Here is a 25,601-nt window from a genome sequence, read left to right as displayed (position 1 = left end):
TTGGAGGGCATAGGTTTAAACTGAGGGGTGAAAGGTTTAAAAGGGATTGAAGGGGCAGCATTTTCACACTGACGGTGTATTGAATGAGCTGCCAGAGGATGTGGTGGAGGCTGGTACAATTACAATATTTAAAAGACATCTGGATGGGTATATGAATAGGAAGGGTTGAGAGGGGTATGGACCAAATACTGAAAAATGGGACTAGATAAATTTAGGATATCTGGTCAGCTTGGATACATGTTTCTATGCTGTATATCTCCATGACCTTAAATGCAAGGAAGCTTCCTGGACAAGTGGGTAATATAACTTTAACCTCACCACCTGGGCTATTGACAGCTCCAAAGCAATCCGAAAACAGCACTCAGGCAGATAATTGAACGGCCGGGGAAGGTTTCTTGTACTGTATATCCAAATTGGCATGAAGATTCAACTAAATTATTTCATTGAAAAGTAAATTTAAAGGCAAAAGCAGTATCAGACGAACTGGATAGCGAGAGTAGCTCATTCTGCTTTCTCACCTATTTTTGGCTGTGCAGAGACCTTAAGGAAAAGATTTACGAGTTGATGCTTTGTGAGAGCCACAGTTACCAATGCATTAGTAGAATAAGAAAATCCTACTTCACAAAAAATATTCAACCCATCATGCCTTATTGAAAGAGCTTTCCACTTCAGTCTTATAGGAGAAAATTACTGCAAATGCTGGAATCTGTACTGAAAACAACAAATGCTCGAGATCACAGGGGATCAGAAAGCATCCATGGAGAGAGAGCATGCTAACGTTTCAAGTTGGGATGACTCTTTGGCAGAGCTGATGTGAAGTGTGGAGAGGGCAACACTTATGCAACAGTGGAGAAGCCGGTTGCGTGGATTGCTGGGGCAGAAAGGATGTTGATATTGCAGATAAGTGATTGGAATGTGGGAATGGCAGACCAGTGGAGCGTTTAACTGCCAGACTTGAAAGAACAAGTAATCCCACTGGAGTCGAGGGATAGAGCGGACTTGGTGACAGAGAATGTAACAAGCAAAGCTGAAAGAAAGGGAAGGAATAAGAGTGAGTTCACATTTGAAGTTGTTGAGTCTATTTGTAATACCACTGACAGTCCAGACTTCAAGTACTTCTGCTCCTAAGATGCTGCTTGGCCTGCTGTGTTCATCCAGCTCCATACTTTGTTATCTTGGATTCTCCAGCATTTGCAGTTCCCATTATCTCTCTCAAGTACTTGTCCAATTGCCTTTTGAAAGCTTCTCTCAAATCTGACTCCCTCACCCTTTTAGGTAGTGCATTCTAGATCCTAACAGATCTCTATTAAAAAATAAGTTTGCTCATTTGCTGCACAATTCCTTTGTCAATTGTTTTAAATTAGTGATCTCTGGCTACTGGTCCATTTCCCAAAGTAATCAGGAGCAAAAACAGAAGTTGCTGGAAGCTCAGCAGGTCGGGCAGCATCTGTGAAGGAAAAAATCAGAGTTAATGTTTCTGGTCCAGTGACCCATCCCGATCTACAGCATCCGCAGTTCTTGCAGTTTCCAAAGTAACCAGTTACAGCCCAAGATAACAAAGTGTGAAGCTGGATGAACACAGCAGGCCAAGCAACATCTCAGGAGCACAAAAGCTGACGTTTCGGGCCTAGACCGTCCATCAGAGAGGGGGATGGGGAGAGTTCGCTCTCCCCATCCCCCTCTCTGATGAAGGGTCTAGGCCTGAAACGTCAGCTTTTGTGCTCCTGAGATGCTGCTTGGCCTGCTGTGTTCATCCAGCTCCACACTTTGTTATGTTGGATTCTCCAGCATCTGCAGTTCCCATTATCACAGTTACAGCCCACTTTGTCTATCAGAATCCTCACCAGGCTGACTATATTATCATAAGGAGGTAACAGGAGATAGTGGCATAACAGTAATCTCATTGGACTGTAATCCAGAGGAAAACGAAGTTCTGTGGATGCTGAATAGCGAAATAAAACAGAAAATGCTGGAGAAACTGAGCAGGTCTGAGAACATCTGGGAAGGGAGAAACAGAGTTAACCTGGAGCCCAATGACTTTTCTTCAGACACTGGAGCAGAGGAGACTGAGAGGTAACCTTATAGAAGTTAATGAAATCATGAGGGGTATAGACTGGATTAAATGTAAGTGTCTTTTTCCTCAGATTTCAAGACTAGCGGCACATTTTTAAGGTGAGAGGAGAGAGATTTAGCATGAGGGACAACTTTTTTTACATGGAGGGTGGTTCGCGTGTGGAAAATCCCTAAGGAAATGGTGGATGTGGGCACAATTGCAAAGTTTAAAAGACATTGGATAAGTACATGAATAGGAAAGGTTTGGACGGATATTGTCCAGGAGCAGGCAGGTGGAACTAATTTTGTTTGGGATTATGTTCGGTATGGACTGGTTGGAAAGGGTCTGTTTTCGTGCTGTATGACTGTATGACTTCAGAAGTTTTCATGAATCTATTATTGATTGTTGTAAAAGCCTTTTTGGTTCAATGATGTCCTTTTGGGAAGGAAATCTACCATCCTGACCTGGTCTGGTCTCCATGTGACTCCAGACCCACAGCAATGTGGCTGACGCTCACCAGTCCTTAAAGCATAATTGGGGTGAGTCAGCTTGCTGTGATGCTCACTTTCCATGAAAGATTATGTTTTAAATTAGGATACCGCTTAATATTCCTTGCTCCATGAAGAAATTACCAGCTTTGCCAATCGTTTCACAGCACCAATCCTCAATTCTTCTTAAACAAGTTTATTTAGGCGCTAAAACATTGGCCCTGATTTTACTTAGATTAGGGGGCATTTTTAGATTCATGAGATTTTAGTATCAACTCATTTAAACATAGCTATCTATGTTACTCTCCAGGTGGACATCAGTAAATATTGATGCCGTCCAGAGGTTGAACAGAGCCATCAGGACAGATTTGCTTTAAATCCAAAAGATCCCCAATACCAAGGATGGCAGGATCAAGGAGACATAGGTTTTCCTTGATGGGGCCTGGAGCAGTTCTACTTTAAAGGCAAATATCACAGATGCTAGGTGCCTGAAATAAGAAGTAGAAAGCGGCAGAAATACTCAGCAAGTCAGGTTGTATCTGTGGAGAGAGAAACAGAATGAAGGTTTCAGGCTGTGATCTTCTATCAAAACTATTCCCTCTCCTCCTTTGCCCATGTAGGAAGCATCATTAAAATTTAAACTTATCTTTTTTGCAATCCCCTTTGGCTTTCACCCACTTCCACACACTGTGAGAAACTCAGATCTATCTGTCACTCAAGTCGCCAGATTAAAATAGTAACCAAGTCCCAAATGTTCTCTTCGGGACTGAAACACACGGAGACAGTGCAGGGGAAACTCAAAAAAAGCCCGGCAGCACTTATGGAGAGAGAGAGAGAGAGAGAGAGACATGAAGAGTTTTACCAGGCTCAACGTTAACTCTGTCTCACTTACCACAGACGCTGCCAGACTAGCTGAGTTTCCCCAGCATTCCCTGTTTGTTTTGGATTTCCAGCGACCACAGCATTTTGCTGTTAGGCAGAAGATCTCTGCCTCTTTAACAGAATAGGCAAAAATTCGTCCAACTCCAGGACCAGAAAATTGTGGTGTAACAGGTTAATTTCTGACTGTGTGACTCAATAAACATCATCATTGGAAGTGCAAGGTGGAATTACTGTGAGATAGTTCTCAGCAAACTTTATAAGTACTCTTCAGTAGCGTATCAAGGAATAGGTTGGAAAGTAGGGTTGGAGCTACAATTTAAATCAGCCATGATTTCATTAAATAGTGGAAGAGGCCAGAGGGGCCAAATGGACTACTCCTGCTCTTTGTGTTAATGAGACCAAAAATGTTAGAAGGCCCTGACCCCAGCAGTATTATTTTTATTTAACCTATTTTCCTGATCAATCTGTTTAGAGATGTTATTGCACAACTCTGGAGCAGGTGGGATTTGAACTGAGGTTTGTGTAGTTCAGGGGTAAGGATACTACCAGTGCACCACAAGAAGATTGTGACCTAAAAAGTGTTTACCTTCCCTCCTAATCTGCATCACGTGAGTTAAAATTCCCCCACCATTTAAACTGAAACTTCCCTTGAAAGAAACTTTCTGAAGTATGCATGTACTATTGGCTGTCGTGAAAGTAAGAATTTTTTTTAACTTAATTGTAGTTGCGTTTAAAGCAAACAAAAGTGACTCCTTTCGCGGCATAGCACTTTGGAACTTGCTGAGGTACAAAAGCTGTTTTGGGAAAGCACGAACTTCCTTTCTTTGAGCCAGCGCAGCTCTGCCCAATTTCTCCTTGATATCCCTCCCCCAGAATGGAACTGAATGTGAACTCCGGGACATTAGACCATGTTATAATTTGCATTACTCAACCTGAATCCCTGCATTACACGGATGATCTTTCATGGTTGGGGAAGTGTCTGGTGTCCAGTGGAGTGTGTTCGTGTTAATCTGTACCTCCTTCGATTCCAAATGGAAGCAAATATCCATCATTTTGAAAGGAGTTGAGTTAATGGGGTTTTCATTGACATGACAGCTGTGATTTGTGCAGCATAATGGTGAGCAAGGGAAGCTGCATTAACTGTCCTTTTATAGCTGGACCAGTCGTTGCAGTAACATGAGAATATGACAGAATATCTCTTTATTAATCAGCAACCTTTTCAAGGCAAAAGCACTATGTTCTTTAGCCTTTTGAGAAAGGAATGTGAGTGAGAAAGTTGCAATTCATCTCCCACACAACCCAAACCTCTTCACATGAAATTAATTACTTTAAAAACTAGCAAAAGACACTATTGACAAAGTATTTTAATTTTAATCCCTGTGATGAATAATGCAATTATCCCACATTTGATTAATGCTCCATTATAAATATGATGCCAAATGTTTGGTTATTAGGACACAAATAAGAATCACTGATGAATTTATCTAATCTAATTATACTGATGCCCCTGCTCATTCACAATGACCACTTGCATTTGAAATTAATAATGCAGAGAAGATTCTGTGTAACTCATGCGCCAGTCAGGAACTTGTGACCCGGCGAATGCTGCACCATGCCTTCCGGGATGTGTGTGAAGGCATGAAGGCAGAAGTCGAAAGTCTGGTCTAAGTAAGATCTCCGCAGATGGGAGCTAACCTCACTGCCTCCCAGTTGGCTGTCAAACCTGTCAGATGAAGATGGCAACCATGGCTTTTCAGGAAGCATGTTAATTGGGGGCACGTCAGTTAAGCATGCTGCTTAATCAGTGGGAGCCTCCATGGTATGTCGAGTTCAACCAGTCGATGTGCACATGAATTCTTCAAGGCTCATGCTACCAAAAATGTCACACTTACTCAGCAGCAAAGTTTTCTTCTGAACTTCATTTTATGCTTTTATTTATGTTGTTTCTGAGATTTTCTTCTGTAAACTAAAGGTCAAACATGCATTTCTAAGACGTGGAAGTGCCAGTGTTGGACTGGGTTAGACCAAGGTCAGAAGTCACACAACACCAGGTTATAGTTGGACGGGTTTATTTGAAATCAAAAGCATTCCAAACGCTGCCAAGGCACTCTCTGTCACATAACAAATACCTGAATATAACGGTCATTGAGTCATTCAGTATGGAAACAGCTCTTTCAGCCCAACTCATCCTTACCAACTAGATATTCAAATTCATTTGCCTGTGTTATTGTCCATATCCCTCTAAATTCTTCCTATTAACATATCTGTCCAGATGCCTTTAAAATGTAATTGTACCAGCCTCCACCACTTCCTCTGGCAGCTCATTCCATTCACACGCTACCCTCTGTGTGAAAATGTTGCCCCTCAGGTCCCTTTTAAATCTTTCCCCTCTCACCTTAAAGTTACATCCTCCAATTTTAGACTCCTGTACCCTGACGAAAAGACCTTGACTATTCAACTTATCTATCCCCCCCATGATTTTATACGTCTCTATAAAGTCACACTTCAGCCTTGAATACTCCAGGGAAAAAGGCTCCCACCTATCCAGTCTCTCGATGGCTCAAACCCTCCAATCCTAGCAACAACCCTTTTAAATCTTTTCTGTACCCTTTCCAGTTTAACAACATTTCCTACAGCAGGGTGACCAGAATATGTATGCAAAATTCTGAAAGCGGCCCTGACGGTGTCTTGTATAGCTGAAACGTGACGTCCCAACTCCTGTACTCAATGTGCTGACCAATGAAGGAAAGTATGATAAATGCTTTTTTCACCACCCCATCCACGCGCGACCCCACTCTCAAGGAGCTATGTGCCTGCACCCTTAGGTCTCTCTGTCTGGCCACATTCCCCAGGGCCCTACCATTCACTGTGTAAGTGCTGTCCTGGTTTGTCTTACCAAAATGCAACACCTCACATTTATCCAAATGAAACTCCTTCTGCTACTCCTCAGTCTAATAACCTAATTGATCAAGATGTCTTTAAAATTTTAGATAACCTTCTTCACTTTCGACTGTAATTTTGGTGTTGTGTGCAAACTTACTAACCATTCCTCCCATATTCTTATCCAGATCAGTAGACCCAGCACCAATCCTTGTGGCACGTGACTGTTCACAGGTCTCCAATCCAAATAACAATCCTCTGTCTCTTAATATCAAGCCAATTTTGTATCAATTGGCTAGCTCTGCCTGAATCCCATGTGTTGTAACCTTATTAACCTGTCTACCATGAGGAACCTTGTCGAAGACCTTGCTGAAATCCATATTGATGTCTACTATTTGTCTTCATCTGTCTTCTTTGTCACCTCTTCAAAACACTCAATCAAGTTAGTGAAGGGCAATTTTCCACGCACAAAGCCAAGCTGACTATCTGTAACCAGTCCTTGCCTTTCCAAATGCATGTAAATGCCATCCCTCAGAATCCACTCTCCACCATTGACGTCAGGCTCACCAGTCTATAGTTCCCTGGCTTTGCTTTACAACCTTTCTTAAATTATGGCACCTTGTTAGCCAACCTACAATCTTCCAGCACCTCACTTGTGGCTGTCGATGACACAAATATCTCAGAAAGCAGCTGTACAATCTAAGCTTTAGCTTCCCAGCAAGTTTTGGGATACATCTCACCAGGTCCAGGGGATTTTTCTACCTTTATAGATTTTACGACCTCTGGCACCCTTTCTTCTATAAATGGACTTTTTTTAAGACATCACAATTTATTTCCCGAAGTTCCCAAACTTCATGTCTTCTCCACAATAAATATTGATGCAAAATACTTGTTTAGTATCTCACCCATCTCCTGTGGTTCCATACATAGACGATTTCGTTGATCTTTGAGGGCCCTATTCTCTCCCTAGTTACTCTTTAGAGTAACGTTTTTAGCGTAGTCAGACAAAAGAAATTATTATAGAGAAGGAGACTTTAGAACACAGACATCACCTTGAAGGAGAGCAGAGAGGTCAAGCAGAAAGGTTTGAAGAGGAAACACTGAGTCCTAAACCTGAGAAGTTCTGTACTTGGTTATCAGTTAGCTGGATGGTTGCTCTGCAATATAGAGTGATGCTAATAGCACAGTTTCAATTCCAGCCATGGTTGAGATCACTGTAAAGGTCCAACCTTCTCAACCTGGTAACAGCAGAGTTGCTATTATCAGCAGTCCTCAAGAAGTAAGGACTATGGAGACATTGGAAAAGGCTGAATAGGCTGGGGCTATATTCTCTGGAGCATCAGAGGCTAAGGGGTGACCTTATAGAAGGTTATAAAATCATGAGAGGCTTTGATACTGTTATGGACCAAATCAGATTCATTAAAATATGTTAAGAGAGTAGCCCAGGCCCTAACATTTTCTTATTTCAAAGGTAGATATGAAGTGTGTTTTCCATATATGATGCGACTGGTCAAACTACACAATGGAAAGCAAAGCACAATTTATTTAAAATTATCATTAAAATACAAATAAAAGAAAGAAGAATTTAGAATATTTAACTGTTGGAAAACTTATCCAAACGACAGGTAGAGTATCTATTACTAATTAACCGTTCCAATATAGTAACATCCCATAAACATCCCCCTTGGTAAAAAGGCAAATGCAGACACAGATGCTGACATGCAGCTCTCCAATCCAGGAGGAAAAAAACTTTCAGAGGAAGTAGCAGCTCGGGATCAATCACTGAAACTTCAAATTCTTCTGAGACTGAAACAGCCTGGTCTGTGAGAGCTGGGCACACCCATTCAGGCTGTTAAAAATAAATCCAAGGCTGAAGGGTCTAGGCCCAAAACTTCAGCTTTCCTGCTACAATGATGCTACTTGGCCTACTGTGTTCATCCAGTTCTACACCTTGTTATCAAAGGCCTCCTAAGCTGTTTACTTAAGCCATTTTCAGGAGCCATTTTTCAACTCTACCTTTACAACATCATTTCAAAACAATCAGAACAAAATAACCTTTTAAAGAAACAGTATCGTCACAATAGAGTGAAAAGCTAAGGTAGGGAAGTCCAAAACTAGACGGCATATGTTTAAAGTGAGAGGGAAAAGGTTTAAAAGGGATCTAAGGGTCAACATTTTCATGCAGAGGGTGGTACACGTATGGGATGAACTACCTAAGGAAGTGGTGGAGGCTGGTACAATAACAATATTTAAAAGGGGTGGTATACGAATAGGAAAAGTACAGATGGATGTGGGCCAAATACTGGCAAATGGGGCCGGGTTAATCTTGGGTATCTGGTCGGCATGGACGAGCTGGACTGAAGGGTCTGTTTCAATGCTGTACATCTCTAATGTCTAGATGGGCTTTCTGTAATAATCTGCCGAAAGGAAACTGATCAGAGCCAAGTCAGCTGAAGTTAAAATGTGGAGGTGAAACTGATTCAGTGATAATGGGAACTACAGATGCTGGAGAATCCAAGATAATAAAGTGTGAAGCTGGATGAACACAGCAGGCCAAGCAGCATCTCAGGAGCACAAAAGCTGACATTTCGGGCCTAGACACTTCATCAGAGAGGGGGATGGGGTGAGGGTTCTGGAATAAATAGGGAGAGAGGGGGAGGCGGACCGAAGATGGAGAGAAAAGAAGATACGTGGAGAGTAGAGTATAGGTGGGGAGGTAGGGAGTGGATAGGTCAGTCCAGGGAAGACGGACAAGTCAAGGAGGTGGGATGAGGTTAGTAGGTAGGAAATGGAGGTGCGGCTTGGGGTGGGAGGAAGGGATGGGTGAGAGGAAGAACAGGGTAGGGAGGCAGAGACAGGCTGGACTGGTTTTGGGATGCAGTGGGTGGAGGGGACGAACTGGGCTGGTTGTGGGATGCGGTGGGGGAAGGGGAGATTTTGAAGCTGGTGAAGTCTACATTGATACCATTAGGCTGCAGGGTTCCCAAGCGGAATATGAGTTGCTGTTCCTGCAACCTTCGGGTGGCATCATTGTGGCACTGCAGGAGGCCCATAATGGACATGTCATCTAAAGAATGGGAGGGGGAGCTGAAATGGTTTGCGACTGGGAGGTGCAGTTGTTTGTTGCGAACCGAGCAGAGGTGTTCTGCAAAGCGGTCCCCAAGCCTCCGCTTGGTTTCCCCAATGTAGAGGAAGCCACACCGGTTACAATGGATACAGTATACCACATTGGCAGATGTGCAGGTGAACCTCTGCTTAATATGGAAAGTCATCTTGGGGCCTGGGACAGGGGTGAGGGAGGAGGTGTGGGGGCAAGTGTAGCGCTTCCTGCAGTTGGAGGGCAGTGTGGAGCGAACAAGGGAGTCACAGAGAGAGTGGTCTCTCCGGAAAGCAGACAAGGGTGGGGATGGAAAAATGTCTTGGGTGGTGGGGTCGGATTGTAGGTGGCGGAGGTGTCGGAGAATGATGCGTTGTATCCGGAGGTTGGTGGAGTGGTGTGTGAGAACGAGGGGGATCCTCTTTGGGCGGTTGTGGCGGGTTCGGGGTGTGAGGGATGAGTTGCGGGAAATGCAGGAGACGCGGTCAAGGTGAAACTGATTGTTCACTGATTTTTTAAAATTCATTCATGGGATCAGGGTGTCACTGACCAGGCAGCATTTATTGCCCATCCCTAACTGTCCAGAGAGCAGTTAAGAGTCAACCACGTTGCTGTGGGTCTAGTGTCCCAGGTAGGCCAGACGAGGTAAGGATAGCAGTTTCCTTCCCTAAAAGCCATCAGAAAACCAGATGGGCTTATCCCAACAATTATCAATGGTTTCATGGTGACCATTAGACTCTTAATTCCAGATTTTATTGAATTCAAACTCCACCATGGCAGTATTCAAATGCAGATCCCAGAGACACTACCTGGGTTGATGGATTAGCAGTCAGTGATAATACAACTAGGCCATCGTCTATCCTTTCAGTGTCCATAAGGGTATTACTGGGATAACAAGGGATCAACCTTTCTTTGCGATGTTTGTAATTAGATCACTCAACAGTTTTTGCCTGGTGCAAAACAGCTCATTTTTAATTCTATTGTGTAATGGTCTTTTACGTTCTTTACTTTAAATTTGATCAGCAGTCTCAGGAACTGACCTTGACAGTGTACAAAAGAAACATAAAAAGACAGTCTGTCCAGATAGGTTTCACCCTGGATCTGACTCTTACAAGTATTACCAACAGCTGGGATCGTCTCAAAATCAAAAGATACTGCCCTAAACAGAGACATGGCATCACACATAAATTTTTCTTCAGCTATCATCCAAATCCATCCATTCACCCACAACCATTGATTGTCCTGCTCACTGTCAGCAGTTACCACACATGATAGCCACCTTTAGAAGATATTTTGAGTCTTTTTGCTTAGTAATGTTTTCCACCCTACTATTTGGTTTCTTTTTTTTTGTTCTAAGTGTCACTTCTGCCAATCTCTGATGCTGCTGTGACCATGTTCATCGCTCCTGTTCCTGCTCATCAGTTTGTAAATTTTGCTTTGCTTTTGACCTGCGTGAATCACACACTGTTTGTTGTTATTCCTTTCTGTTCAGAGTTGAAAGAAGAACTGAAATAATTTGCATTTCTGTCACATTTCACACTCTCAGAATATCTGAAAGCACTTTACAGCTGATGAAGTGTCAGTTAATGCTAGTCAGTGTGGCAATATGAGAAATCTGGCATCCATATGTGCACAGCAAGCTCCCATGAACAGTAATGACAAAATGATTGCTAGGGGAGCTGCACCCCACCATTCCCCCAACCTCCAATTCTCCACAGGATAGGGCTGTGGGGATTTTCACATCCTGCTGAGAGAGTAAACAGTGCCTCAATTCAACAAGTCATCAAGTGGCTACTCTGACAGTTCAGGACTCCCTGCTGTTCACAGAATCCCTACAGTGTGGAAAGAGGCCATTCAGCTCATTGAGTCTGTGCAAACCCTCTGAAAAGCATCCCACTGAAACCTATCCCCTCAACTCTATTCCCATCGCCTCACATTTACTATGTCTCAACCTTCTATCCTGCAAACCCTAAGATATTATCAGGCAATTTAGCAAGCCAACCCACCCAACCTGCACATCTTTGGATTGTGAGAGCAAACTGGAGCAACTCACAGAAACCCATACATAGAGAGAATGTGCAAACTCAACGCAGATAGTTGTCTAAAGTGCGAATCAAAGCCAAGTCCCTGTGAGACAGCAGTGCTGACCACTATGCCACACTGTTCTCAGCTTGGAGTCTTAAAAAAGAAGCTTAATTTTCCCTTTGACACTTGACTGGGGGAGTGGTTCTTTCAGGAATCAGCAAATCAACAAGTCTGTCCTGTGTTCATCATCCAGTTAAGGACACCAGTTGGTTTCCTGAGGCAGAAGGCCATTTAGAACAACTGGACTGATCAAGGCATTGTTAACGCATTGTCAAAATGTAAACATTCAGAAAACCCATAACTCCTAGGCCACAAGGAGAGTTTTGTTCAAGGCTGCAACCTTTCCCGGTCCATTCGTTGGGCCGGTGATAGAGTATCTGGATGAGCAAATTGTTTGAGCTTGCAGCTGACAAGTCCTCAAACTCAAAAGGACTAGATCCTCGGGTCTTAAAAATGGCTCATGATGCAATTGAAGTTTTGCTTTTAATTTTCTAAAAGTTCTCTCGATTCAGCAATTCAGCAATGGAGTATGGCTAGTGTAGGTATTTTATTCAAAAAGTGAGGGAGACAAAAGGCAGGAAGCTACAGGCGAGTTAGTTTAACATCTGTCATACAAAAGATATTCAGAACTATAATTAAAAATGTTATACCACAGCACTTAGAAAAGTTCATGGTAATCAAGCAAAGCCAAAATGGCTCTGTGAAAGGGAAATAATGTTTAATCAGTTTAAAGTGCCCTTTGAGAAAGTAACATGTGCTGTGAATAAAGGAAATTCAGTTGAGATACTGTACTTGGATTTTCCGAAGGCGATTAATAAGGTGCCACATTCATGAATTGTGGTGATTGGAACCAGGTGGACCTTGTTAACTATGAGATTCTTGAATTGGGGTTGGTACCCCAGGCCAATCAGTAAAACCCTGGCTAATGAATATAAACAGGAGATTAGGATCTGCTCAGTTGAGGGGACTGTTTGAAAGCTGGTTAGCTTCAGTTGGTGTACTGTGCACACTAAAGCAGGACTTAGTGACAGGATACTGGCTTCTGCAGTTATTTCAAGGTTATTGCAGGGAATGCAAGCTTATGGTGTAGGATTAATATATACCATGATAAAAGGTTGTCTAGCCAATAGATGTAACAAGTGGTTTGGGATAGAGATCATAGCTGGGATCTCAGCATTTTACCAGTTATATAAATGACTTGGAAAAGGCCCTTGTGTGTCATTGGTTGTATTCCAACCTCTGGGTCAAAAAGTCTGAGTTCAGTTCCTACCTACCTAGTTATATGCTGTAATAGGGTAAAGGCAAAATACTACAAAAACTGCAAATTTGAAACCAATTCAGAGAACACTAAAAGAAACAACACAGCAAGGTGTAAGGTTGTGGATAGTGATGAAGGATGCTGTAGGTTGCAGAGAGACATAGATAAGCTGCAGACCTGGGCTGAGAGGTGGCAAATGGAGTTTAATGCAGACAAGTGTGAGGTGATGCACTTTGGTAGGAGTAACTGGAAGGCAAAGTCCAGGGCTAATGGTAAGATTCTTAGTAGTGTAGATGAGCAGAGAGATCTTGGTGTCTATGTACACAGATCCTTGAAAGTTGCCACCCAGGTTGACAGGGCTGTTAAGAAGGCATACAGTGTTTTAGCTTTTATTAATAGAGGGATTGAGTTCTGGAACCAAGAGGTTATGGTGAAGCTGTACAAAACTCTGGTGCGGCTGCACTTTGGAGTATTGTGTACAGTTCTGGTCACTGCATTATAAGAAGGATGTGGAAGCTTTGGAAAGGTGCAGAGGAGATTTATTAGGATGTTGCCTGGTATGGAGGGAAGATCTTATGATGACAGGCTGAGGGACTTGAGGCTGTTTTCATTAGAGAGAAGCAGGTTGAGGGCTGACTTAATTGAGACATATAAAATAATCAGATGGTTGGATAGGGAGAGCCTTTTTCCTAGGATGGTGATGGTGAGCATGTGGGGGCATAGCTTTAAATTGAGGAATGAAAGATATAGGACAGATGTCAGGTAGTTTCTTTACTCAGAGTAGTAAGGGAATGGAATGCTTTGCCTGCAACGGTAGTAGATTTGCCAACTTTGGGTGCATTTAAGTTGTCATTGGATAAGCATATGGACATACATGGAATAGTGTAGGTTAGATGGGCTTGATCGGTATGACAGGTCAGCACAACATTGAGGGCTGAAGGGCCTGTACTGTGCTGTTATGTTCTATGTTCAAGGCTGGCAGCATCTGTGGAAAAGGAAGTAGGTAATTATGAAACCTAAAAAATGTACATTAACATGGGGGAACTGAACACCATCAAGGGATGTTAAATTTCATTTGCACAGGATACTGGATACATCTGGACCACCACACACTATATTGGAGCCTCCTTAGTTAGGAAGTTTATAAATGCACTTGAGACAATTTATATGAAATTTAGGGGTTGAATACCTCAAATGGCAAATTGTCTAATGAGGAAAGGTTGGTCAGGCTTGGCTTATATCCATTAGAGTTTGAGTCTAGAGTTAATATTAGATTAAATTATAAAGTATATTAAAACAATTTGATTGAAAGAGGTTGTGGCAGTGGATTTGAAAAGGATACTTCCTCATGTAGGAGAATCCAGAGTCAGTGACCCAGTGGTTAGCACTGCAGCCTCACAGCACCAGGGACCCAGGTTTGATTCCACCCTTGGGCAACTGTCTGTGTGGAGTTTGCACATTCTCTGTGTCTGCCACAGTCCAAAGATGTGCACATTATATGGATTGGCCATGCTAAATTGCCTGTAGTGTTCAGGGAAATGTGTAGATTAGGTGAGTTACAGGGGATGGGCCTGGATGGGATGCTCTTAGTTTAGGTGTGGCTTGTTGGGTTCAAGGATCTGTTTCCATACTGTTGGGACTCCATGATCCTAATTTTAAAATAAGGTGTTACTCATTTCAGGCAGAATTAGGAGAATTAATTCTCTTACAGAAGGTCATAAATATTTGGAACTCTTCTCCAAAAGGCAATGGAAGCAAAGCCTTTGAATGTTTAAGGCAGAGATAGATTATTGATGAGCAAAGGGGGTGAAAGGCAATCAAGGGTAGATGGAAATACAGCATCATTATGTCAGCTGTGATTTTATTGAATAATGAAGCAGGCTTGCAGGCTCAAATGCTCAGGTGCCCTGCTCCTGCTCTTAATTTGTATGTTTGTAAAACACTACAGCTTGGCCTGGGAAGCCATCTAGGTAGGAAGTAGTTCTAGTCTGACACCATGAAAATTCAATTGGTCTCCTCAACCTATCTCCAAGTGGGGTCCCAACTGGGGCAATTGTCTAACTGCCGCTGCTGGGCACATGGCTAACAACTCACTAAGACCCCTTCGACAATGTCTTCCAAACCCCCACACTGTACCACTGAGGAAGGGCAATGACAGATACAAGGGAATGCCAACCCCTCCAGGTTCCTTTCCAGGCAACTCAACATCCTGATTTCAAATATCAGCCATTCATTCTCTGTCATTGTGTCAAAATCCTGGAATCCCCATCTCAAAGCACTTTGGGTGTATCTGCAGCACATGCACTGCAGCTGATTCAAGAGTGTGGATCGCCTCTACTTTCTCAAGGGCATTCAGGAATAGGCAATAAATGCTGCCCTAGCCAGTGATAGCTGCATCCCAGACACTAATAAAAACAAACTCCCTGGGAGTATGCCTACAGAACAATTGCATGGAAGCAGCAAAGTATTGACTAACCAATGTGGCAGCATTCATTTACTGCCTGACTTGGATTCTAACCTGACTCTAATCCTGTCACAAAATCCAGCCCTAGGTGAGATTTAACTGCACTTCAGGTGGGGAAGCTAGGAAATGGGGATCATGGTAAAATCTTGGGTAGGCCTATTTTTGCTACCTGTGCTATCTTTACAGGAGGAATGGCAGATCAGACACAAATTCTTCATCATTTTGTATCTTCCTATTTAGTGAGGTTTCTTACCCTGCCCCATTTTGCTGGACATTTGATGCTTTATTGATGGCGTTACGAAACTTGCTGTTTCCTTGGCAGCAAATTCTGGCCTTTTTCACACAATTATAAAAAAAAGAGACGCAGACATGGAAACTTTCTGAATGCAGTTTTTTGATTAAGTTAAAATCAGGTGGAAGCATCTTCTCTTGTCTCTATTGTCCTGCCATTAAACAATTGCTGATCAGAAAAAGCATTCTTTCCACACTGTCAAATTAGCTCAATGCCAAGTCCAATTGGCACTTCTGGCTGTGTCTGAAATCCATCCCATTCTGCAGACATCAAGCTGTCCCTGCGAACCTATCACCAAAGTGTTGTACAGGTTTCCAGAGAAAGAGAGAGAGAAAACAAGGGTTGAGCCTTTCATTGAACACACACATAGAATCTGATGGCCACCACTGCAGCTGCCTTGAATTAAAATTTAAAAGGATCATAATTGGTTGTAAATTATTCAGTCCTAGTAATGGACTTTGAGTCACTTTAATTACATGGGAGTAACAAGTTAATCACCATAGTAGACAAAAGAAATGATATGCATTTATAAGTGGACAGGAGCTGCTGGATGTGAAGACTGCTGAGGTAATTTACACATCATGTGGTAACTGGTAATCAATAAGGAAAACAAGTTACAAGCAACACTGCTCAGCATGATGCTGCCAGGGCATCTGCAGCTCCTGCCAACTTGCCACTTGACGGATTAATGTACAAGTCTGTGCTAATGCCCAGCATCCACTTGTTTGATTCAATACTTCCCTGCTATTAAACAAAGCTCAGATCTGTGCTAAAACAGTGGTATAGTTTCACACAGCTAAGTCTACCTGTTGAAAACCATGCGGCTTTCATTACAAGGTATTGACTTGGACACAATGGAAATTTAAGGATGCAGAGATATGGCAAGAAAGTGACTATGACACCAAAGTACCCCTTTATTCACTTATGGGATGTGGGCATTGCTGGCTGGGCCAGTGTTTATTGCCCTTCCCCAGTTGCCCTTGTGGAGGTGGGGGTGGGCTGTCTTCTTGAGCCACTACAATCCATTTAGAAACAAAGAAAACAGGAATAGGAGGAAGCCACTTGGCCCTTCGAGTTAGCTCACAATTTAAATTGATTATGGCTTATCATCCAACTCAGTATCCTATTCCATTTTCAGCCCATACCTCTTGATCCCTTTAGCCCTAAAAACTACATTTGTCTTCTTCTTAAAAATTTTTGATGTTATACTCTCAATCGCTTTCTGTGGCAGAGTTCGGCAAGCTCACCACCCTCTGGATGAAGAAATTTGTCATCTCTGTCCTAAATGGCCTACCCCCTATCCTGAGACCCTTTGTTCTGAACTCCCCAGTCATCAGAAACATCCTGCCTTTCCCAAATTTTATGGGTTTCTATGAGATCCCCCCCGCCCCACCTCAAACCGACTTATCAGCTCACGTTCTTCTAAACTTCAGTGAATATAGTCCCCACAAATCTAGTCTCTCTTCTTAGGTCAGTCCTACCATCCCAAGAATCAATCTGGTGGTCTTCAGTTAGCCTTCTCAAAAGTGTCTAGAGACATTTTTACAGTGCTAAAGGCATTACACAAAAGAATTTTGTTCTTATTGTTGGCTTTACAAGGAAGCTGAAGTCGAATTGTTTTCAGGTCAAACTACATCTGTTTTGTTAGAACCTCCAGGTTTGACCTAACCCTAACTCTAACACCTAACCCGAAACTGAATTCTAACTCGAATTGTAACTCTAACCCTAACCCAAACCTGAATTCTAACCCTACCCCTACCCCTAACCCTAATCCTAATCCTAATCCTAACCCTAACTTTGACCCTAATCTGAAGCCCTGGTTACAAAATGAAAAGGAATTGGAGATGGTCTCTAAAGTGGTCATCCAAACCCTCTCTAATAAATTCACTGTAAGTCATTGCAGTCAGTGGTCATTATTGCAAAATAATTATCAGAGTTATCATCTCCCAAAGAAAGTTGGGAGGGGTTTGGATTCACACTAGTTGTAAATTGTCCCAAGCAATTACCTCCTTTCATTTTCACCACTCTGATCTTAAGAGCATCTGAGAACCCTCCAGGAAGAGGTGGGCTCTCCATGATTATATGTTGATGAGGCTCAGATTTTCTGGCAACTCAGATGTTCCAAGCTCTTGAGAAAACTGAACAACTCAAGGGACGTGTGACTCACTGAATCCAGTTATTTTATGTAATTTCATAGGACTTCCTTATCTCAGCAATTTCCTCTGTCTCTATAAACCTCTGAGAATTGTGTTCTTCTTACCAAACTCTAGTGCCAACCTCCTAATTTATACTGTTCTATTGTTATTGCTATATCTTCAACTGTCAAGGTTCTAAGATCTGAATCTCCATCCCTAACCTTCATACTTCTTTTTCCAGCATTGCTTGTGAGTTGAGAGGAGCATTTGTGCTTCCTCAGGCCTTTCAAGCAACTGTTCTATGAGTGGTCCATCTTGTGTTTCTTGTGCATCAATGCCTTCCAGTTGCTGGTCTGATTCCCCAGCCTCTCGAAAAGCACAATGTTGCTTGTTGGCCAGGGGCTGCAGCCTCCTGCCTTAGACTTTCCTGCCTAGCAGCTGACTGTTCAGTGGGGCAGGAAATGGAGCAAGAAGAAAAAATGACAATGGCGTCCTGGCATTAGATTTAACAGGACCTCCACTTGCCCAGTCACTCCCAGATTTCTTCCAGCCATCACAAACATGCTCTGTCCCAGCACCTTCCCCGACCCAATTTTCTTGACATTTAGAACAGCATTGCAAAGCTCTCTTCTTCCAATTCACACTTGATCCATCACACCCATCCCAGCTTGCCTAGCGCCATTTTCCTGCCTTCATCCCATAACAGTGTGCATTGATTCTCTTTACGTCATCACCTATTTCCCTCTTCAATGCCTGAACATTTCTCAACAAAACTTCCAGGCAGTGCAATCATAACTATTTACTGCATTACTTTCATTTTTCCTCCCTACCTGAACTTCTTTCAAAACTTATTTTAAATAACTAAACTCTTCTTCCCAATCCTTTTATTGAGGATTGAAACGTCGAGGTTATTAAAGATTTCTTCCTCTCTACTCTATCCACACGCTTCCTGATTTTGAATATTTCGATCTTATCTCATTTTAGCTACCTTCAGTCAAAAAAAACAGTCCCAGTGCCTCCAATCAATCTTCATAATTGAAGTTTCTCATCCCTGTAACTGCTCTTGTAAACTGCATTCTGTGTATTAAACATTTCTAAATACTAAACAGAAATGTTCAAAATTACGGAACGGTTCAGGCTTTAATAAAACAGACAGGGAAAAACTGCTTTCATTGGGGCAGGAGGGTCAGTCACTAAAGAGGCCAAATTTATGGCCTTCAATCAAGAAATGGGGCAAGTAAAGATATTCTTTTTTAAGTACATTGTCATTATCAGGGGTGTACTGTCAAAAAGTAGAAGCAAATTCAATCGCAATTTTCAATAGTTCAAATACCCTGCTCCTGCTTATAATGTGTACATTTATAACTATATTTGTAGGGCAAATTTGAAGGCAATGGGAAAAGTGTAAGAGCATTGGTAGTAGTTATATAGATCTTACAAAGAGCTGGCACCTGAAAGATGGGCTGAATGGCCTCCATTTGCTGCAAAATTCTATGAAATAAGCAACTAGAGGATTGATCCCTTAAATACACAATTAATCAGTTTACGTGAAGCAGGATAGTAACTGGATTTTTTTTACTGATGTTCGTAGAATTTGAAGAGAGTGGCAGAGACCTGGATGGATGAGTATGCAGAATACATCTACCAGCGGAGACCTGAGTATCGGCATCTCTCCGCTGGGGACCTCACCGCCCAGAAAATGCTACGGAAACATCTCAAATGCAAAGACTTCAAGTGGTTCATGACAGAAGTGGCCTGGGACCTGCCCAAGTACTACCCTCCTGTGGAACCCTCACCCGCTGCCTGGGGAGAAGTGAGTATGAGGAGAAATGGGTCAGGCTGGAGACCTGAGTGCTAGCCTGAGGCATCATTAACCATGGATTTTACAGTTGCATCATGTTGTCTCTCTCTCTCTCACACACACACTCCACACACACAATCCACACACAAAATAAGAAGCCACATGACAACTTTCCCCTGCGTAGGTGTCAATCACGGTTCAGTGGATAGCACTCTTGCTTCTCAGTTGGAATGTCAGAGGGTTGAGTTCTGCTTTGGAGAACTAATGAAATAGCCCAGTTCTTGTACTGAGAGAGTGATGCAGCATTATCAGAAGGTCAAGGTCCCATCAATCCTCAGAGATGAATATGTAAAAATTCCATCATTAATTCTGAAGAAGAACGGGGGGAGCCCTCCCCAGTGTCCTGTCCAATATTTATCACTCAGCTTACATCACTAAGCATTATAATTAGCACATTTCAACTTTGAGGGCTTGATCTGCACAAATTGATTGCTGTGTTTCCTACTTTGCAACGATAACTATTTGTAAAATGCTTGATAGTTACTGAAATATTTTGGAATGTCCTGAGGTCATGAAAGGAACTATGTAAGTGCAAGGTTAAGTGTCTTATAGTGCAGTGACAGCATCTTTACCTCTAGGCTAAGTCATCTTGGCTCAAGCCCCACCTGTTCCAGAGGTGTGTAGTAATATCTCTGATAAAGTGATAAGAAATATTTCTGAAAACAAGCCTTTCAATTAAACTTTTCTCTGCAGCCATTCTTTTAGTTTGCTCTCTAATTTTCATGATCTTCTGGTGGCCCTGTTAGTAGCACCCGAAAGTACTTTACTGTGTGACTCTCCATATGACACTTTTGTTCTCCATTTCTGCCTGTGATTCTCATTTTCCAAAAGCCCACTTAATCTGGAACCTGAAATCAGGCTTTGGAGATAAGGAAGGACCCATATCATTACCAGAATTATGAGCTATTCCAGACTGGAGGAGGGGCATTTCAATAAGGGGTGTTGGTGTAAGATTATTGATACTGGCTTAGCAAATCAATAAAACCAGGTAAATGTTCTGATGCATGGGTTCAAATCCCAGCGAGTCAGATTGCAAATTTGAATGCAATAAGGAAAAAGGTTTGGAGTGAAAATGTTAGCCTATTGGTGAGCTACTGCTTTTTCTCTTTTTAAAAAAAAGCCCATCTGGTTCACTAATGCCCTTTCTGTCCTCGCCTGGTCTGGCCTACATGTGACTCCAATTGACTCTTTACTGTCCTTTAGGCAATTAGGAATGGGCAATAAAGCTGGCCTAGCCCGTGACGCCCTCATCCCAGTCATAAAAAGTAGAAAATTACTTCAGATTGTAAGGCAGAGATTGTGGAGTGTTATGGATCAAACCAGACCCCTTCAAAATATTCAGAAGATATTCTAAACTCTAACGTTTTCTTATTTTAAAGGTAAATGTAAGATGGTGCATTCTAGATGCCGTTCAATTGGTCAATCTACCAAATTTAAAGCAAAACATGCTTTATTCAGCCACTATAGCTAAAATATAACAAAAGAGAGAAATAATTATAAAAGCTTAACTCTGTTGGAAAATTTAATAGAATAACAGATACAATAACTATTAATAACTGTTCCAATACAGTAATATCCCATATCACACCTTTGGCAAAAGACAAATCCAGAAAACAGAGATAATGGGAACTGCAGATGCTGGAGAATCCAAGATAAAGTGGGGAGCTGGATGAACACAGCAGGCCAAGCAGCATCTCAGCAGCACAAAAGCTGACGTTTTGGGCCTAGACCCTTCATTAGAGAGGGGGATGGGGAGAGGGAACTAGAATAAATAGGGAGAGAGGGGGAGGCGGACCGAAGATGGAGAGGAAACAAGATAGGTAGAGAGGACAGTATAGGTGAGGAGGTAGGGAGGGGATAGGTCAGTCCAGGGAAATCGGACAGGTCAAAGAGGCGGGATGAGGTGGTAGGTAGAAAATGGGGGTGCGGCTTGGGGTGGGAGGAAGGGATGTGTGAGAGGAAGAACAGGTTAGGGAAGCGGAGACAGGCTGGGCTGGTTTTGGGCTGCAGTTGGGGGACGGGGCGAGCTGGGTTGGTTTTGTGATGCAGTGGGGGAAGGGGAGATTTTGAAGCTTGTGAAGTCCACATTGATACCATTGGGCTGCAGGGTTCCCAAGCAGAATATGAGTTGCTGTTCTTGCAACCTTCGGGTGGCATCATTGTGGCACTGCAGGAGGCCCATGATGGACATGTCGTCTGAGGAATGGGAGGGCGGCTTAAAATGGTTCGCGACTGGGAGGTGCAGTTGTTTGTTGCGAACCGAGCGGAGGTGTTCTGCGAAGCGGTCCCCAAGCCTCCGCTTGGTTTCCCCAATGTAGAGGAAGCCACATCGGGTACTAATTACTCACCATAGTATTCCTAGCCTCCGAACTGCTCTTACAGTCACTGTTTTTATGTGCCTGCTCCAGCTGGGTTTCTGATTAATGATGACCTGCAGCATGTTCATAGAGGGGGATTCAGTAATGATAACACCACTGAATGTCAAAGGGTGGTGGTTAGATTGCCTCTTATTGGACATTGCTTGGCGTTTGTGTGGTGCAAACGTTACTTGCCACTTGTCAATCCAAGCCTAAATATTGTCCAGATCTTGTTGTATTTGAACATGGACTGCTTCAGTATCTGATGAGTCACAAATCATGTTGAATATAGTGCAATCATCAGTGTACATCCCCACTTCTGACCTTAAGATGGAAGGAAGGTGCTTGTGCTTCTGGGCCTGGGAGCAGAAGACTCAGAAATGGCCATATGGAGAAGTTTGACATCACTGAAGGAATGGAGAGAGTAAGGAGAGAGAAAGTGCTTCCTATCATGCCACAGTCCAGAACTAAAGGGCATAAACTTAAAGCTGAAGGCAATATTTGGAAAGACTTCTGCACATAAAGGGTCGTGGAAAGCTGGAATTTATTCCCAAAATGTTATTACAGCGGAGGAAATGAAGACTGATTGTTTAATATCAAATGAGGAATTTTTAAAAAATCAGAACAGAAGTATGGAGCTACAATACAAACTCAACATGATTTAATTGAATGATAAATCAACCTCAGGAGCTAAATAGCCATCTACATTCCTACGACCTGGCAGGGTAGCTGTTCACTGCTGATTACAAGCTTTGTTCTTCCAGTGCACCTTTGCCTTTTGTCGCTCACCCAATCAGAAGTAACAGCGCTTCCACTGTCCCTCTTAATGTCTACTGTTCATCCTCAGACCTGAGGGAGTTCCAGGAATCTGTGAGCATCAGAGCTTGAAAGTCACAGTCTGGGTGAGGGAGAAAGTGCAGCCATCACAGACTCACAGCCCTTGTCACATGGATCTGTGTGGAGTGAATAGATTTGATCCATTAATCTGATGGCTGGCTGCACCAGGTTGCTTCAGCAGTCATTTAATTCGAATTAGGATTATATGTAAACACCACAGTGTGAGGGAAGATTATCTTCTTGCCCTTTCACCAGTTCCCCTAATTGTTTGCAAATGTTTTATTCATTTTTTATGCATTTAAATCTTACAGAATTCACCGCTAAATTGAGTTTACAACAGTTCCAATTATTTGAAAAATATCCCCTAATCTCAGCAGTGGATTAAGATATCACTGAGGTTATTCACTCAGCACAAGACTGCTGAAGCGACCTGGTAGCCATAATATTGGCACATCTCAAAGGGCTTCACGAAGAAGCTCGCTTGGAGGAGTGGGCAAGCCAGGGGCGATAAAGTATGAGGAGGGTGTGAAGGTGGAGAGAAAGGCCAGTCAGGAATCTTGAAACAGAAGGAGGATGCAAAAGGTAATTATCTTCAATATTTACTGTTTCTATTACTGATGCACAATGGCAGCAGAAGGTACCATTTACAATTGCACTGTAGCAATTCATCCCAGCTTCCTCTGACATTACACTCCAAAACCATCTCCTCTGCCACCCAGAAGGGCGAGGGCAGCAGGCATTTGGGAACCAATGTTCCCTCTAATCTCCCTTTCTGACTTTACTGGAGATCCATGCATGGCAGTGATTTCTATGGGCAATTTAGCACAGCCAATCCATCTAACCTGCACGAGTTTAGACCATGGGAAGAAGCCAGAGCACCCAGAGTGGATTCATGCAGACACAGAGAATTGCCCGAGGCTGAATCAAATCAGGGTCCCTGGCTGTGTGTGTGTGTTTGTGTGTGTATTGGATCGTACTCTGTTCTTTAAATGTGTACTGACCTTGTTTAAAAATCTGACCTTTGTTTGGCTGCAAATAGGTAACTAAATGTGAATACATAGCATGCATGCACCATGGCATTACGTGCCAGTGATGGGCTATCGTGATTAAAGAATATGGCAAACTGATCAACAATGATATGACTGATAGACTTAATGGCTACAAAAGATAGTTCTTACAGCTAATTTTCAGCTGACAAATTCCAATAATTTGCCAGCTGCTTTGGCTTCAACAATGAGTGGTGAAAAGCAGTAGGAAATTTAGGCAACAAAAACATTGTTTTTAAAGTTAATGGAAAATTGGGAAAGATGGAAAATTGAGAAAGACAGCATTGGGAAAATGGAAGATAAATGAAATTAAAACGATGTTATGCTCAACATGACAATAAATTTAACTCAGATAGTAAGATCTTGGATTCAGAGATACTACAGTGTGGAGTTGGATGAGCATGGCAAGCCAGGCAGCATCAGAGGAGCAGAAAAGTTGACATTTCGGGTCAGGGCCCTTCTTCATAAATGTAACTAATCCCTTCTGCATGCCCTTGATTCATATCCCTCCATTCATTCCACGTTCCAAATTGCAGATGATATCTGTGACATATGATTACATTGCTTGTCGTGTTAGAATCCCTGTAGTTTGCATAAGCTAAGACTTGTTTTCACTGTCCAGAGAGATATTCAACTCTCAGACTCTGCCAGCAGTACTCTCCAGTTGCTGCAGATGGCTGCAAAAGGCAATGCGAGGCATTCACTCTCACGGTTGCCATCTGCAGACATTTAATGATATTGCAACAATGCCTTCAAAGTCTCCACAAGTAACATATTAATGAACAGTCAAAATGAAAATTCATGTTTAAAAGTTCTCAAAGAGGTAAATGAGCCCACATTTTGGCAGTGTGGGTCACTTATTGATGCAAGTGTTGGAAATATTCAGCCACTTGTAATGGTTGGGCAGAAGAGATTGTTGTGAGGACAAAATCAGAACTCCTCAATAAATCAACTCACCCTAACACAAAGTACTCCTGGATTTTACCATCTGGGCAGAAAGCCCAACACCATAAGGAAATGCCAGAAGCCGTGTACATGTGTGGGCAGCAGGTTCCTTGGCAGAATTTTCTGGTTGCAGTCAAGCAAGTGGGTGGAAGGGCACCTTCTTGAGAAAGAAGGTGTACTGTCCCATAGGCTGACAGCTCAGCAGTGACACCAGAAAGATGTTGTTAAACCTGAAATGGTTCAGAAACGTTTTACAAGGATGTTGCCGGTATTGAAGGATTTGAGCTGTAGGGAGATGCTGAATCGGCTGGGGCTATTTCCCCTGGAGCTTTCATGCAGAGGATAGTGTGTGTGGGACCAGCTGCCAGAGAGAGTGCTGGGCGCTGGTACAATTACAATATTTAAAATCTTCCGGATGGATAGATGAGTAGAAAGGGTTTGGAGGGATATGGGCCAAATACTAGCAAATGGGACTATTTTAGGATGCCTGGTCACTGTGGATGAGCTGGACCAAAGGGTCTGTTTCCATGTTGTATAACTCTCTGATTCTATGGCTATGAGTTGGGACAGGACTCTCCAGCCTGCAGCAGGCAGGCACAAGATATTTCCATTAAAAAGTAAGGCCACGGTCTAAGGATTGGAGAAGCCCAGTTAGGGCTGAGATGAGGAGAAATTCTTCACCCAGGGGATGGTGAGTGTATTGAATGCTGTGCCACGGAAAGCAGGTGAGGCAAAAACATTGAATGTTTTCAAGGAGGTAGGTATAGTTCTTAGGGCAAAAGGGATCAAAGATTGTGAACAGAAAAATAGTATACCAGGAGAGAAGATAATCCATTCTGGGAAAATGCCAGGGCCTTGTTGGCTCCTCTGTCCATGGTTCCCTCTTGCTTTCCAAACCATGTGTGCAACACCCAGACTGCT

General features: G+C 42.7%; 1 protein-coding gene across 2 annotated transcripts in view; it reads left to right on the top strand.

The window, feature by feature from the left end:
* The window catches only part of galntl6 (polypeptide N-acetylgalactosaminyltransferase like 6), a 1,211,583-nt gene that overhangs the window by 1,094,890 nt on the left and 91,092 nt on the right, over positions 1-25,601 (top strand). For both annotated transcript variants that reach the window (XM_059644874.1, XM_059644875.1), the window contains exon 10: positions 19,226-19,447. In XM_059644874.1, coding sequence (XP_059500857.1) covers positions 19,226-19,447 — 222 coding nt within the window. The remainder of the gene's footprint in view (positions 1-19,225; positions 19,448-25,601) is intronic.

This window comes from Stegostoma tigrinum, chromosome 3 (genome assembly GCF_030684315.1).
Source record: "Stegostoma tigrinum isolate sSteTig4 chromosome 3, sSteTig4.hap1, whole genome shotgun sequence".
Taxonomy (NCBI): Eukaryota; Metazoa; Chordata; class Chondrichthyes; order Orectolobiformes; family Stegostomatidae; genus Stegostoma; species Stegostoma tigrinum.
This window is presented reverse-complemented; position numbering and strand designations above follow the sequence as displayed.